The 15789-nt window shown below is 36.7% G+C and overlaps 1 protein-coding gene across 7 annotated transcripts in view; it reads left to right on the top strand.

Annotated features, from left to right (window-relative positions):
* Positions 1-4899: 4899 nt before the first annotated feature.
* The window catches only part of LOC112562327 (CAP-Gly domain-containing linker protein 1-like), a 58841-nt gene continuing 47951 nt past the window's right edge, over positions 4900-15789 (top strand). For 4 of the 7 annotated variants that reach the window (XM_025235530.1, XM_025235528.1, XM_025235527.1 and 1 more), the window contains exons 1-8: positions 4900-5050; positions 9211-9265; positions 11234-11406; positions 12276-12293; positions 13077-13163; positions 14335-14534; positions 14809-14934; positions 15200-15558. In XM_025235530.1, the coding sequence (XP_025091315.1) occupies positions 11277-11406; positions 12276-12293; positions 13077-13163; positions 14335-14534; positions 14809-14934; positions 15200-15558 (920 nt within the window). In that variant the 5' untranslated portion in view covers positions 4900-5050; positions 9211-9265; positions 11234-11276. The remainder of the gene's footprint in view (positions 5051-9210; positions 9266-11233; positions 11407-12275; positions 12294-13076; positions 13164-14334; positions 14535-14808; positions 14935-15199; positions 15559-15789) is intronic. The other 3 variants (XM_025235529.1, XM_025235531.1, XM_025235532.1) reach the window with 3 other exon arrangements.

Genomic DNA, 15789 nt, shown 5'->3' with positions numbered 1-15789 from the left:
CAAGTGTATCGATATACCATTGTATCGTAAAAGAGAGAGGTATCGGTACACCCTGACAGAACATCAATCCAAGGGAAACCACTCTAAATAATATTTGGTGCAAACAAAACACACAACACGCGAAAAACTTTCGTTTAACTTGAACGGCGTCTGCTTCACTAATGGCTGTACAAACTCCCATACAGTTATACAGACATCTTCTGAAATGTGTGAGAAAACTACCAAACGAATCACAAGCGTATTACAAGGGTTACATACGACAGGTACGTTGTGAGGTCTTCACAAGGCAACGACGTGAACTTTACCGAAACCACAAAATTAATTGACTTCACTTGGGCTCTACGTCGTCTAAATTAGTAGGAATATTATAAAACTTTACTTAATTGTAAGTGTAATACGACAATGCCAGACTGACTTCCTCTGAGAAGTCCGTGTTGGAGTCATGTTGAGTTTTCGCCCTTTTGTTGTTTCAGGGTTTTCGCAGTCACTCAGACGAAACAGATGTTGGGCGGATAAAACAGATAATAATGCGAGCTGTGGAAGATGCAGAGTGGCTTTTAAGAAAAGTACGTTTATTTAATGTGTATAGGACTTAGTCTTCAGAAATAAATTACTCTTTCTTTTATACAGATATTGCAGCAGTAATGTTTAGCAATATTAAAGCTTCTTTTCTTCATTAAGTGAAATATACAAATTAATTATGCCCTGTTTTTTTAATTTTACTTTAAGTCAGTGCAAAAGTATTTTTAAACAATAGCAAGATGATATGTAAAGCATAACAATATAAAGGTGGGACGTTTTTAAAACTTTGCTTTCTGTAGTGGTTATTGAATCGTTATGATTCACATTAGTGCAGTACTGCTTTCCAAAACCATAACAGAGGATTGTGAAAACTTTGTTTCAGTATACCAAAAAGTGACATTATCTGTGAAAGACTTATTCAACTGAGAGTCCTGTCAGACTATCAAATATCATAATTCTGAACAACCGGAGTGTGATAATGTGGTGAAGACTGAAGTTTACTGCTCTGAAATTATTTGAATGCTTTACTTAAACTGGTATCAAATTTACTAACAGATAGCAGCGTGCTGTTTGTTTGCACGTGTGTGTGTGTGTGAGAGAGAGAGAGAATGTGCAAGTGTTTATATACTTAAGTACTTTGTATGTGAATATTTATTTAACCCTGTGGAGTGTAAGTGTACTAATTTACAAAGCTATAGACAATGTGCACACATTTGTGTACAACCAGTTAGCTTGGTTTAAATAGGTGTTTCTTCATGAATAAATCAACTAATATTTATTTTTGTTTCGTGTGTATGCATGCGTGTGTGTGTGTGTGTGTGATATATTTTTAGTTTGCACTAGTGGCATATAGTCTAAGATATCTAATGAGAAGTCCAATTGTCAGCATAGAACAAACATGCTTTATTAGAAGCCACAAACAATTACTATACAGGGCTTCTGCTTACGCAAAAAAATTGCGTACAGTACACATTAAAAGTTCGGAGGACCCCTTCAATTTTCGTCAATGGGGTCCCATTCAAATTTGGACGAAGAACAGGGACCCCTTAAAAATCTGAAGAAGGGGTCCCTGGGACCCCAAAGAATTTAGCCTTAGCAGAAGCTCTGCTATAACAAATCTTTTGTTCAAGAATAATGTCTGAGAGTGATCTGGCAGGCCTTAACAGCTTAAGGACAGAACTGTATTACTTAGTGTATGACAGAGAAGTTGATAATATGAACATAATGCATAATTTTCTAAGCTACTTTAGTTTTGTGTTTTGATGAGACCAATAACCAATTCTTAGATGTGTTCTAGAGAACAGCAGACAATCTGTACACCCTTACAATGCTGAAAAATAATAAATGCATCCATCAGAGCTTACTGAAACACACACACCCCCACCAAATATGTAGAAATTAAAGACAGTGAAATTGAGGGAAACATTGAAATCCTACAATAATCGCAGAAGTATATATACTTGTTTTAATTAGATCATGGACGACCGTGCGAATTAGAAGAATGAAGTTTATGTTGGAAAAAGGAATGTAATGGTTTCTCTGATAGTACAGTACAGACTACGTAAATTAAAAAATAAAAAGGCGCAGAACAGTTTTATCTGCCAGTTATTATAGTAAGGGTCAGAGTACGCCATTGATTACACTTCTCAGCCCTTTCACTAACATCTAACAAAAAAATAGTAACATTATGGCATTCCTCAACTCGCCGCCATAGTAACCGCCTTTCTTCAATGGCGACAACGTCGGCACACTTTGACCTTTTCTCGCAGTCGACGAGATGCGCGATCTTTATCCTGAAGACTTTTAATGCTTCTGCCAGTTGAGCAGGTGCTGGCACAGGGCCAAGTTTGTGTTTGATGGATAAACAAGCTGTTGCGTTTAAAACATGTATGTAACATTCCCGTTGTCTGGGGGGTTTGTTTTGTTTAATTTTTTTGTCCTGTTTAACACCTGTGTTCGATTACCTTTTACCTATGACTCAACCTCAACCAGACGGACGCATTGCGTGATGTCACTTTTTGGAAACCCCCGGAAGGCAGACTCCAGTTGAAATAGTTGCTCATTCTGACTGTGCTTTGCTGTTGTTATTTATTATGTACTTGAACGCTTCTCTTTCATAATTGAACTCACAAATTCGGTAATATGTATCATCACAAAGAAATTAAACAAATGACATAAGGTAAAAGTTGAAAAATAATTTATAAACATTGCTTTGAATGCAACCAAACCTTGTGTCTGTCTGAGAGAAAGAAGCCACTCATCTACAAAAGAAATCATTTGAACCAGTCCCCTCCTTGAAGTAGCTTCCCGTCAGTTTACTCTTTTGGTTGCGTCATTGCACGAGGTTCTACCCTTATCAAGTTGTGAGTAAACAGTTTATAATAACAGCCCGACCTTCTCCTGATTAAAAAAAAAAAACAACTTTACGTGCAGCTGGGGCAGAAATTAAGATAGAGAAGAAGAAACTAGCACGAAACAAAAGGATACGCGGAAACGGACTACGGATGTCAGTTGAAACCGCTTGAGCTTCGCGCTGAAATGCCAAAGGATACATTCAGAACCCAGGAAAACTCATGACATATACATTGTTACGTTGTACCTACTACACGACACGGCACAGGAAGGAGGTAGAGGACACAGATACAAACGTCCCCATGTACAGCAAAAAAAAAAAAAAAAAAAAAAATAATAATAAAATAAAATAAATAATGACGTCTCTGTATCCACGGGTAACCCAGTCAAATCCGTTAATTGGCTGTAGACTTGATGACGTAAACGTGTCCTTGGGTATTTGAGTATGAAAGTTTCTGACCGTCCTGCGATGTTTCTAAAAGCGTTTTCGAGAAGGGCAAGTGGGGTCATTCAGGTTTGGGAAAATAACCCTGAGTCGATCCGTTCGCCAGATAAAACTTGCTACTAGACGATGATCTGGCATGACATATCACACACGTACGCTCGTGCTGTGACACCACGCGCACACTAACATTCTTCAAACAATAGATGAATGTTTAATTGTTTAGGTAAAAGTTCGCTGATTCAGATGCTGTGCGCACACCGACATTATACAGTGTGACTGACTTCCGTGAATGAACTGTCCTACTGATTCTGAAAAAGGAATTAGCTTATGTTTCAGTGTCGAACTAAACTGAACACAATGCAAACTGTAATATATTGAAGCATATACCGCCATAAAATTATATCAATCATACCCACCCACGACGTTCTTGACATGACTGTTGACATGAGACACTCGGTCTGTGTGTGTATGTACGTGTTTCTGCAAGTAGATGCTATACTTTCTGAAAGAAGCAATTAGCACAAGAGGCACTAAACGTACTCCACTTGAAGCCATCAGCTTCACGACGTTGCTTTGCCAACTAGAGAACGCAAAACAGAGAAAGAAAGTTGTAAGAACAAAGGGTTTAAAACGCAGAAGGCGTGCATACTGAACAGCTAGATGCCCGAGTACCGCAAAGTATTTGGCTTAGCAGTGTTGTGTGTGTGAAGGGTAGAGGGGGAGAGTATACTGTCCGACTTGGTAAAGAAACGAATTCAAAACAAGATTTAGAAGGATATAGGACTTCTAGACCACCATATGCTTCATCAGCCAATATTGATCAAGAAAGCTATATGTAATTGTTCCTTTGTTCATTCCGACGGATGGGGTGGGAGGTTCACATTTTGGTGGGATCTTCAAAATTAGGGTCCATGTCGCTATTTGCTCGTGTGAAGGCAAAATAACATCTCCACCTTACTTTTTTTTGAAGTATTTATTCACAGCCGTTCTGTGAACGTATTTCACATGTACAGTATATGCATCTCAAACAATCTCCATCCCACACACGGTCGGAGAGGTACACGAATTCACGATGGTGTACATGAAACAGGGACCAACTTTATATATACCCATATAAAACTATAACTATATAAAAAGTATTGAGTGAACTTTGAGTGCTCTTTTAATAGCCATCGCCTATATATATATTGGTGCACAATCAATATAAAAACTCCATAGAACGCCAACATGACAGTTCAAAGCCCCACATGGATTCTCTCATGCGAACACAAATTGAGAGTATGTACATTATGTTGCTCTCTAGGCATTTGTATTTTATTTCTATATTAGTATTCATATTCATCGAGAACTTCGTCAATTAGGAATTTTGTGGAGTTACTATCTTAAATGGGGTGTGTGTATATAAAACCGTGGGAATTCCGCAGTGGTAAAAAAAATGGCGTATGAAAAAAAGTGTAGATGGCATGTTCAACTGGCCAGTCTTGGAGGTCGAAGCTCTTTCTCTCTATCTCACACAGACACACATTAACAGCAGCAAGAATAACAACAATAACAACACTTTCTCCCACGCTGGCTGAAGTCATACGATATGCGCCCGGCATAACTCACCTCCTTATTTTGGGAAAGTGTCTGCACATGCGCACATGACTCAGTGGCAGCCATTGCCGAGGAGCTGCAAAACGATAAGCAGAAGGAAGAGCTATGCGTTTCTTAGCTTCAGAAAGCAGACTGGTAAGTCGTTTCTGCTTAAATTGAGAGAAATCGTCTATGATTGTCACACTGCTTGAAAATGTATTTACCACTTCTGCTTCCGAACGTGTTGTTTGATTGTGGAAATGGCATTTCAAGTGCAGATAACTCGGAGTAATGGGGGCCAGTAGTATTGTTGTTAACAGTGTTGGGATTAGTCATACACGGAATTATTAAGCAGACTGCAAGATATTTACTTTAAATTACGTAATGGACATCAAAAGTGCTCTGTCGCTTTTGTATCTGTGAGATGTTTGTTTCTTAATGGTGTGAAATACATTCTGCCCGTTGCACCTATGGGGAGTAGACTGTCAATAAACAGTAAGACGTGTAAATTGGCGACTTGCCGAAATCTGGCACTAATCTCAGGAAATAACAAAATGCGTTTGTCGATAGAGAGAAAATGTTGAAGTACACATGTACTAGGTAACGAAAATATTTATGTTTTGATTCATTTTAGTCGTTTGTGAATGTGTTATAGTTGTTTCCAATGTGTTGTTTAGCCGGCATATCACTACCTAGAGGCACACTCCCACACACACACACGATGCAAAGAATGATGGATAAATGTATTTGCTTCTTCTTTTCAAGAACCTGATAAATGATAAAATATCACACTTTAGCTGGATTCTTTGTATGGCCAGACCTAATTTACATAATTAGACTTGTACACTGCATAATTTTTTACGAGAAAAACTATGTTTTATGCACCAACCCCTTCCCAGAAACACACATTATAGAGATATGTCCACAGCTTAATGAATTATTGTAGACAATCCCTATGCACATACCATAAATAACACTAAATAAGTTATCATGAAACTAAATGTTATTACTTTTATAGTCTTGTTAGGTGGATGAAAAGAGAGAGATTAAGATTAAGACTGAGGGCTTAGTGTCAAATGTAATATGGTTCATTGATCACAGTCCCTGAATGCCTTTTATGTTCCTTTGGTTGAAGCCATTGCTGTAGACAATGCAGTTGATAGCAGGCAAACACGCGATAGCAGCAGACAGCAATATCATGTCAGGAGACATGACAATAATGAGAGAAAGACATCAGATATTGTCAGATGGGGTATTGTTGCCTAAATCCAAGAGTTTGTCTTTAATGTAACATTGATGCAAGGAACAGGCAAAGAACAAAGTCAGATTGAGCAAAATGATCAAATAGATCACTAGTGAGAGGTTAGTGCAGACCCACAACAATTTCCATGGCTGGAAGGCAGAAATCTAGGATCAGTGGAGCACGCCATGATTCTGTGTTGATATTGTCAGTCTCATTTTAAGTTATCACAGTAGTCCAAAATGGCAAGGCTGACATAAAAAATGTACATCAGCTGAAGCAGATGATAAAAAAAGCAAATCTGAAATCTGAAAGGTAATTAGATCCATGTAGAAAAGCCCAAGAATGCGGAGAATCAAGCCTGAAGCCATAAGGCTAAGGTTGTTGGATAAGACACATCATTATAGTGAAACTTCTAGAAACATAAGCACAGCTTTATGTGGTCTTTTGACTGGAAGTGGTCCAGGTTTTACAAAGGCTGATGGTGAAATAATGCTGATGTAGGTGCCATCTTCTCTTCATAGCCAGTACTTACAATTTTTATCATATTTAATGTACTTTGTCCATAATTTTTCATCAGTGTAGGTCCCTTTTTTGTTTATGACCTCTCACAATAAACAGTAATTAAGGCTTTACATTGCATTTTTATTGAATTTTTTTCTCAGTTTTGCAATAGCACAGCATGCATTTAACTCAAGCAAATAATGGGACATTTATTATAATAATAATAACAAGGTTTTAAACAATGCTAAGGATTCTACATTCAAAAGTAGAATGCAAAGTGTAACCATGTATAACTTACGTGTTTACCAGCAGTGCACATTACTGCAGTGTCCTTGTAGAATATTGTTTTGTATAGTTAAGGAAAATATGAGTTGAGAACTAAGGTATTGTCAATTCATACCTGATATCAAAAGTTTCATTCAAGCATTAATATAATAACCTAGCCTTCAGGTATTGTATTAGCACATCCTGAGCAAAGAATAAATGAAAAGGTAAAATGAAAATGGAGGAAAATATATTCCAGTTAATTTGAAGAATATAAAAGATGCTGAGGTTGTTTTGTCTCTTTCTCTCACACTCAAATTTAAGCAGAAAGTATGGGCACAGCTAAGACCGTCTTTAGTATTTTGCACTTTGTTTACAGGTATGATCAGACTTTCTGTACTTGTTTAATTTTCCTTTATCCTTTAGCTTTAATTAAATATGTATTAAAATTTCAGAAAGAATAAACATTACTCAGTGTTGCATTTTTGTAATAAATCGGGAGAAGTTTCTTGCATATATCACAGAATAGATATGAAGTACTTATGACTTCATTCAACCTGTTGTACCTTTGGCTTTGTAAGCAGGCAAAATACACGTCTGATCAATAAGTGTATGCATGTGTTAAGGATTTTATCTCACAAAATTTTTTTCTGGTATGACTCACCAGTCCCAGTCACTTGGTTAAATCATCTAGGGCCCTGTTGTAGCTTAAGGACATAAAAGTGTTAGATGTAAGGAGGAGTCAGATATGTGCAGTGGTTTTATCTTTGAGAAACTCTGGTTAAAGTCCTTGTGCTATTGTATAGGCAGTGCAGGTAAGATATATGCAGCAGAGCTGTCATTTTAATGACAGTGACACTATAAACAGTGGGTAGACTTTCAACCCATAATACTTTTTTTGTGTGTTAAAGTTGAATGCAGCAACAAATCAGGTTAGTCAAAATGGCCAGTCCTACTAGCAAAATGGTATGCAAACATATCAAGCTTCTTAGTGCTTAACTAATGTGGCGTTGTCCAATAGCTGTTTCTTAAAATATGTGTAAACAGATAATGCACTATGTTGAACTAGATTCATGCAGCTATTCTAACACAGAACTTGCAGTTGATGGCATTTAAAATAGTGGTTATATATGCATAAAATAACCTGCAGACATTTCCATTTCTTTGTATGGATGTGGCTTTCTTGAAAGAGAGAGAGAGAGTGTGTATATGTGGGAAAAAAGAGAGAGTCTTTATCTTTACAGTACACATTAGAATCACTACATGAATTCAGCTATTCATTGGTATTGTTAAAAGTTACCAATACTTTTTGAAGCACTACATCCAGCATTTTTTGCACTCAGGTGTTGTCTTAGCCAAAGAAGCCTGCTTGACAAAAGGAAAAGCACGATATCCTTGCCTATTTGTGAGAGGCATGTAGGATTGTTTGTTTGAAAGCAATGCTTTAATTAGCGGGTATATTAAGAAAACAGCAGGGATTAAAAATCATTTAGTGCTATAGTGACATGCGAGTTTACTGTTAAGCATCACACTGTGGCATGTGGCTGCTACAACAACTACTGTTACAAGAGGGTTAGGATAGGATTGCTAGAAACATATGTTGATATTTGGGTAAAAAAATGGGAGCCCTGAGGCTCCCCAGCGGTACAGCACCTGGAATGATTGCCAGTTGCCTCAGCTACCTACTCTTGATGTGGTCTAATGCTCCAGGCAGCTGCTTTTTGCCTCCACTGTCTGCCCTCAGCAGCCTTATGGGTTTTGTCAGTCCTGCATTCTTCTCTGCCCCACTGGCCCTTCTTTTCCCTCCTACAGCTATGTGCAGGCTTTGTTTATGTGTGAGAGATACCTGAATACAATGTTTAAATATATATTTTTTATGTATATGTGCAGCCATCTGTGCATATACATCTGAAAGTAATACACAAAAGTTGTTCTGTACTAATCAGTGTCCTTTTTTTTTTTTAAATTCATGTGTGTAGTGTCATATATTCTCTTAATATCTTTATTTTGACAGTATCAGTTATCATGAAAAAAAGAGTAACATTTATTACAGAAATCTTTCTAGTAAGCACTCATACCACAGTAATCTCTCAAAACATATCAGTCATTCATTCACAACAATCTTATCATCATAATATCAAAAATGATGTCATGCCAAAGTTCAGTCTGACATAAAGTTGAGAAGTTTTAAGAACAAAGTTTTTTTTTGTTTTGTTTTGACCTTTGTATTTTAGTAGTATTGTTGGAAATCAAAAGAGCATGCTGGTGTGTGAGTTGTATAAGGAGTGTGGAAATGTTTTTGTTTCAGACTGGGTGAGGGTAATGATCCAATTAGAAGAACTAAAGAGGTAAACGCGACAAAGGTGAGGCATTTGGGTTTTTTAAAGTACTTTTCTGTGCATGTTTATTGGTGTGTGCATAGTTCAGAAATAGGGAAAACCACAAATGTATGGTGTGCAGATATAAGGAAATGGAAGTGTCATGGATGTACAGTGTAATAAATTCTTACCCTCCCCCAACACACACAGTTTTTATTCTCCTTGCAAAATACTGTTAAGCATTTTAATTTAGTGATGTTTTATGTAAGCATTTTTTTTAACATAATTATTTTGTTAACTTTATTTTTAGATTACTGTAAGTTGACTTGGTGAAAAAAATGCTTTAAATATTACTTTAAAAAAAGGCCTTTCAAAATGTGGCTGTTAAACCTGTGGAAAAGGTATTATGTTTTGTTCTATAAAAAGTTTCTTTTGTCTTTTTTATGTTGATAGCATACAAAGAAAATAGAAATAGCAAGAGTTTGTGTTTGTATATTGATGCTTGATGGGGAGTTAACCCACTAAAAGTTATTATTTTGCAACCTTATTTGAATCTGTTAATTTGTGTTTTGTACCAAGAAAACACTGCCTTACAGACTGCTAGCATTGCATGTTGTATGCAATATTTTGTTTTTCTTACCTAAAGATCATGGGTTAGTTTTTATTCCTGAAAACCAGTGAAAAGTACTGTCACATCAAATAACAGACTACAACCCAAGAAATGAAAGGCTTCATTTGTAGCAAATTGTGATTCAACACTTCACTGCTTTAAGGATACACAATGGTGAATAGCAGTTTAGCATCTCATTGAGTCCTAGCAGTTTTATAAAGTCAGAGCGTTTAGCAGCATGCTTTCATACCATCTTCTTGCAGGGAATCCATGCTGTCAGAAGGAATGTGCTTTTTATGCTTCAGCATTGGTTCTCTCTGCCTACTGCCAGGCATCATCCTGTGTGAAACTTTTGCTTTCACGTGCTGTAAACTGTGGCTGAATACCACTGGTGTTTTCTTCACTCTATTCTCAAGATGGAATGCCTGGCACCTGGAGAGAGCATGACCTATGGGAGAGCTCTGATTGCTCCTCCAGTGATGAGAAGCATGGAATCTTGCTACTGTCTTTACTGTCTTTGTTTTATTACAACAACAAAATCAGATGAGCTATTTAAAAAATGGCTATAAAATTTATAGTTTAGGAATAGGAAAGTCACTACTGTTGGAAAGATTTTCTCATTGATTGTAAGAAGAACCAAAGATTTCTGAAAGAATAAGGCTGGTACGTGTGCTGTGTCATTTTCTCACGCTTATCCACACACGTGTACACATTTCTAGCAATCAAATATCTACACTCTAAAACATTGGGTAATAGGAAAGACTGGTAAAGAGAAAAAAAATTCTTGGAGGTGAAGCAGACAAAAGCCAGTTTCTCACCTCTATCTCTCTTTGAGTCATGCCTAATGATATTCAGGCACCAGGTTTTTCTTCACTTTTTTCTTTCTACCTCAGGCTAGGTTTGGTAACTGCTTTGAAAATTGCTTTTGCAATCATTTAGACTCCCAGTTTCAGTGTGCAGGTGCTAGCATGAGCTTGGGCAAACGTGTCCAGTCACAAACATTGTGTAGTTTTGTGAGGTTTGGGTTGGGCCCATTGTATCCATACCTAACTGGGATTAAACCTCTGCTCAGTAGGAATTTGAAAGAGAAGGAATTTGTTTTAAAATACTACATTTATTTATTGAAAGAATGGTTAATTTTTGGCTGTTGTACAGCTAGTGCTTTTGAAAAGTACAACGTATCACATTTGAACTTCGTCCATTCTGTTTTGTTTTTTTTGGTCTCTTTTATGTCTGCTATAAGATATTGACCGTTTTTCTTTATTTTAGTTCATTTACTTGATCGGCTGCTATAATGATTGTCCATTCTGCTTTGTTGCAGTTGCTTAATTAAATTAAATATTTCTCCACTTTTTCATTTCCAGCATATCATGCTTTGTTGATTTATGTTGTTTCTTCATTAGGAAATTGTGGAATAAAACAGTAAAATCCGTTAAAAGAGGAAGCATGAGTCTACCTCGACCCTCTGGGCTAAAGGCCCCATCGAAGATCGCACGAGCTTCTGCACTCCCGGCAACAGGAACAACTCCAAAGTCGGGCATTCCAACGGGCATTCCTTCAACTGCCAAAGCACAAAGTAGGAAGTTTCTTAAAAGTGCATTAATAAGCATGTGAATATGAATGCAAGTGTAAATATACATGTTTTAATGTTAATCTGCGTGAAAACTGGTGATCTAAATTGCAGAAATTAATTTCCAGTGTCAGAAAGATGTTTCTTTGCTTTTTGTTGAGTAGTTTTTGTTTGATAGGTTTTTGTATGCATGTGTGTGTTTTAACTGGTTTATTTTTATTGCCTTCATATACACTGGTCATTCATGATAGCTGAAATTGTTCAGGGGTGGTTTGTTGCGACACGGGTTAAGCATTTTCTTCCAGGCCAGTGTCTCTGGGGATTCGGTGTTCACATCTTGTCTCTGATACCATACTTTATCTGCGTCTGGCACCTGTTTGCAGGACTGGCTGCTTTTCCATGATGTAGCCAATGCTGTTTGACTTGGCATAAACACCAATTTTATTTTTTTTAAAATAAATGCTGTCAGCAGAATGCATGTGCTGTAATTGTGTGTACAGCAAGTTGTCCTTCCTGAAACCATCTGCTCTGTGCTGTATCCATAAATGTTTAAGCTACAAATTTAGCTTCTGGGTGTTTCTTTCTTCTGTTAAAATAGTGCATTTCTGAATTGTTGAAACATCCATCTAATAAAAGTGGCCTTTGCTAAATTATTAAAACATTCATTCTCCTTGTCTCTTTTTTTGTTGTTGTAAGTTTCTGATGTGGCTTGCTTTGTATGTTTTACACTTCATCTCCTTGATGAGCCAATTTTATTCACACACAGCAAGTGTTTTGTAAACTTATTTTGTTGTTTTTGGCTATGTTATTGAAATAGAATGTTTCCTGCATGTTTTAATAAATTTATTTTCACCTTTTTCTGTGCATTTGTTAAGAAACATTAACAAGACCAGGTAAACCATATTTTTTTTCCATTAAGCTATTATATTATTTTCCAGTTTGTCAAACACATCCTTTGAGCATAGTACCCTTTGCATGGAACACTTGTGGTGAAGGGAAGCAGAGGCAGTTATGATTCTTGCGTCTTGTTTAATCTATTTTAAAAAGTAATATAATGTAGTTCACATTACTTTTTCCCTAGATTAGCATTTAAAACTCTTTCAGCGTTGGTCAAGAATATTATCATGGCCAGTTTTAGAGATTTGTTTATGGGATGGTGGGTATGTGTGCATACTTGCCTGTATTCAAATCCATAGAGTACATTCATGCATAAAGAGGAGTGCTTTTGTGTATGTGCATTGCAAAATAGAGCAAATGCTTTCATATTGCCAGAGTGCTATAATGTGTACAAAGAAATATAAAGCATTTACTGGAGAAAATTGAACATAATTTTATTACAAAATTTGGTAAGTACCCTAACTGCAGATGAAAAGATTTTTTGTGCAAATAAGTAAATGTTGGACAAGATGCAAACCTCTTAATGCAAAAAGACTGAAGATTTTGACAATATAAATTTAGTAAGGCATCATTAATAGAGGAACTGTTTTATTTTTATCCTCCCTGCCTTTTGCTTTTGGTTTTTGCTTTCTTTCTCCTTTGTCTTGCAATCTGCATTTTTCCCTTAAATTTATTTTCACCATTTTTCTTGCTTTTGTTGTAATTACCTATTTTGACTTTCTTATGTTGCTTTTCCTTTGATTGGTTTGGTTTTTGCCCCTCCCTGCATGTGTTTGAAGACGCAATAGCAAAAAGTGCCCGTGCTGCTGGGCTTACTTCGTCTTCAGCAGAGAGATACGCTGCCGAGATTTTACCGCTACTACGAGGTGACTTGTGTATCCCTCAGTGAGAAAGAGTGTGTCTGCTAAAATAAAATTTGGGTATTAATATGTGTTAATAGTTCTGACAGTTGTAATTTTCTTCATATTTTTAAATTAAGTTCTTAACATGATGGTGAAGGACATTTTTGCTAGAAATAAATAATTTCAGACATTCATAGTATCTGTTCAATATTTGTTGGTTGAGTACTAGAGAGAAATTTTGTTCTTGTTAATTTAGTAGAGATAGAGTGATCAAAGATAGAAAGTTTCCTTTGATAAAGAGACAAGAGACAGATAAGATGATACACTAAATAAATTCGTGAAGGATGAAAAATTTTTGAGGATTTTGGTCTTTTTAAGAAGTGATATCAAGGAAATCAGGAGCTTTTTGCTTATGTATGAAAAAAGCTATTATGGATTCTTCAGAGAAGCACATGCCTGCTTAGCTCCAATTCCTTGCTAATGGCAGCTTATCTTCCCAAAGCCAGTTACATTGATACCTTCCATTTATATCAGAACTGTAAAATTACTTTTATATGTGTGTGCGCGCATACACGTATGCATGTGTGCACATAAATGTGTAAAGTATATGTATTTGCATGCACATGTATATAAACTGGCATGTGCTTGTCTGCATATGTATACATATTTGCATACTTATATGCTCTTTCTGTCTCACACATACGTACACATAAAGATGTTAGGTGGAGATGTGAGACGTTCAGAATTTTGGTGAATTTTATTTTTCAACTGAAAAACAAAGCATGTATCTCTTATTGTATTAAAAATACAGCCAGCAGGCTTTAAGGTCTTCCGACAAAGTATTTTCCTTTATTTTTTATTTAAATCTCAGATACAGGTGTTGTTAGATTTCTTTAAAACCTCACATATATATGTGCAAATAATAATTTTTCATTGCATTTGTTAGTGCATATTATAAACCTCTTAGGGTTTGGACATTTTTGCTTTCTTAAAGCATGATTTTAAATTGCATTTAAATATTTCTGAAATTATCCAGATTATTTTAAAATGGAGTAATAATTTTAATAAACTATGTGATGATATATATATATATGTTCTATTACTAATAATCTACTATATTACGGTACCAGTTCTTGTTTAGAAATATTTTTTGAATTTGTTCCTAATATATCCTTATTGTTTGTCATTTTTTCAGGCCCTGAGTCGGATAGTAGCAGCATCATAATTGGTGATGATTTCAGAATTGGTGACAGAGTTTGGGTTGGTGGAAGTAAACCAGGCATCATTGCTTTTATTGGGGATACACAGTTTGCTCCTGGCGAGTGGGCAGGTGTTGTTCTAGATGACCCTGTCGGCAAAAATGATGGTAGTGTCATGGGTATCAGGTATTTCCAGGTAAACATCAATGCTTTCTTTCTTGTTGGCAGCCTGTACATTTCAAGGAGAAAGAGTGTGTGTGGGTGTGTAAGTGCATGCGAACATGCATGAGAGCATGAGTGGGAGAGAAAGAAAAGGAAGTGCCATGTTAAAAACTTTTTTACACATTTTCTTACAGCATTTTTAATGTGAATTTAGAAACAGCTTTTCATCTGAAAGCCTTGCAGGTAAAAATCAGTCTTAGTGAATCCTATTCTGACAATCATGTTTTCACATCTGTCTTTGATCTCAGTGTGAGGTGAAGCGTGGGGTGTTTTCACGGTTGTCAAAACTGACAAAAACACAACAGCAGTCACAGGCCAGTGACTCTGCAAGCAATAGTACCAGCACACAATCTATAAACACAGTTGCAAACCAGGTTTGTCTATTTTCCTTGACATTAATTCTTTCAACCAATCGCTGAAGATGGGATTGAATAAGAATTTAGGATTAAGTCAACATATATATGTGTGTGTGTGAGAGAGAGAGACTGAGTGAGAGAGACTGAGAGGTCTAAGATAGAACCAGTGAGTGGAAGAGACAGTGAGAGTGAGTAGTTTGCTGCAAAAACCTTTATGCTATTTGAGTTCTCCTTGGTTTCAAGTATTTTTTTGGGAAAGTGATTTGTTCTCTCATTTTTTCAGGCACCTGCTACAAATGGTGTATCTGCATATGGATCAGCAGCTACATCTCCTACAGCAAGGCCTACCACACCCAGGCTAGGGTTAGGGGGCAGCAGAGCCCCCTCCGGTTCCTCCTCAAGCCTACACAAGGCCTCACCTCCTACCTCTACTACTAACCTTCACCAGACTTCTCCATCTCCTTCTTCTTCTTCAGCTGGTGTCAAACCTGGGCTAAAAATTGGTGACCGAGTTTTGGTCAGTGGGTCAAAGCCAGGGGTTCTGAAGTATGTTGGCGAGACAGACTTTGCAAAGGGTGTTTGGGCAGGAGTGGAGCTTGATGAGGCTCTGGGAAAAAATGATGGTGCTGTTGCAGGCAAACGGTACGATTTTAAAAAACACTCAAGTTTCATTAGCTTTTGTGATTTGTAAAATGATGAAAGAAGGGTTGGCAAATGTAGGGGAAAAGTGTAGTGAACATTGTTACTGTCTTCAGAAAGTTGAGTTTTGGCATTATGTGACTACTGCCAGTTTAAATTAAAATCAAATTTGAGGGCTTGATGCTAGATCAATTTAGTTTTTTAATGGAAATAGGCTTTGTGACCTTATCCTTC

Source organism: Pomacea canaliculata, linkage group LG4, assembly GCF_003073045.1.
Source record: "Pomacea canaliculata isolate SZHN2017 linkage group LG4, ASM307304v1, whole genome shotgun sequence".
In the NCBI taxonomy this organism is placed as follows: domain Eukaryota; kingdom Metazoa; phylum Mollusca; class Gastropoda; order Architaenioglossa; family Ampullariidae; genus Pomacea; species Pomacea canaliculata.
This window is presented reverse-complemented; position numbering and strand designations above follow the sequence as displayed.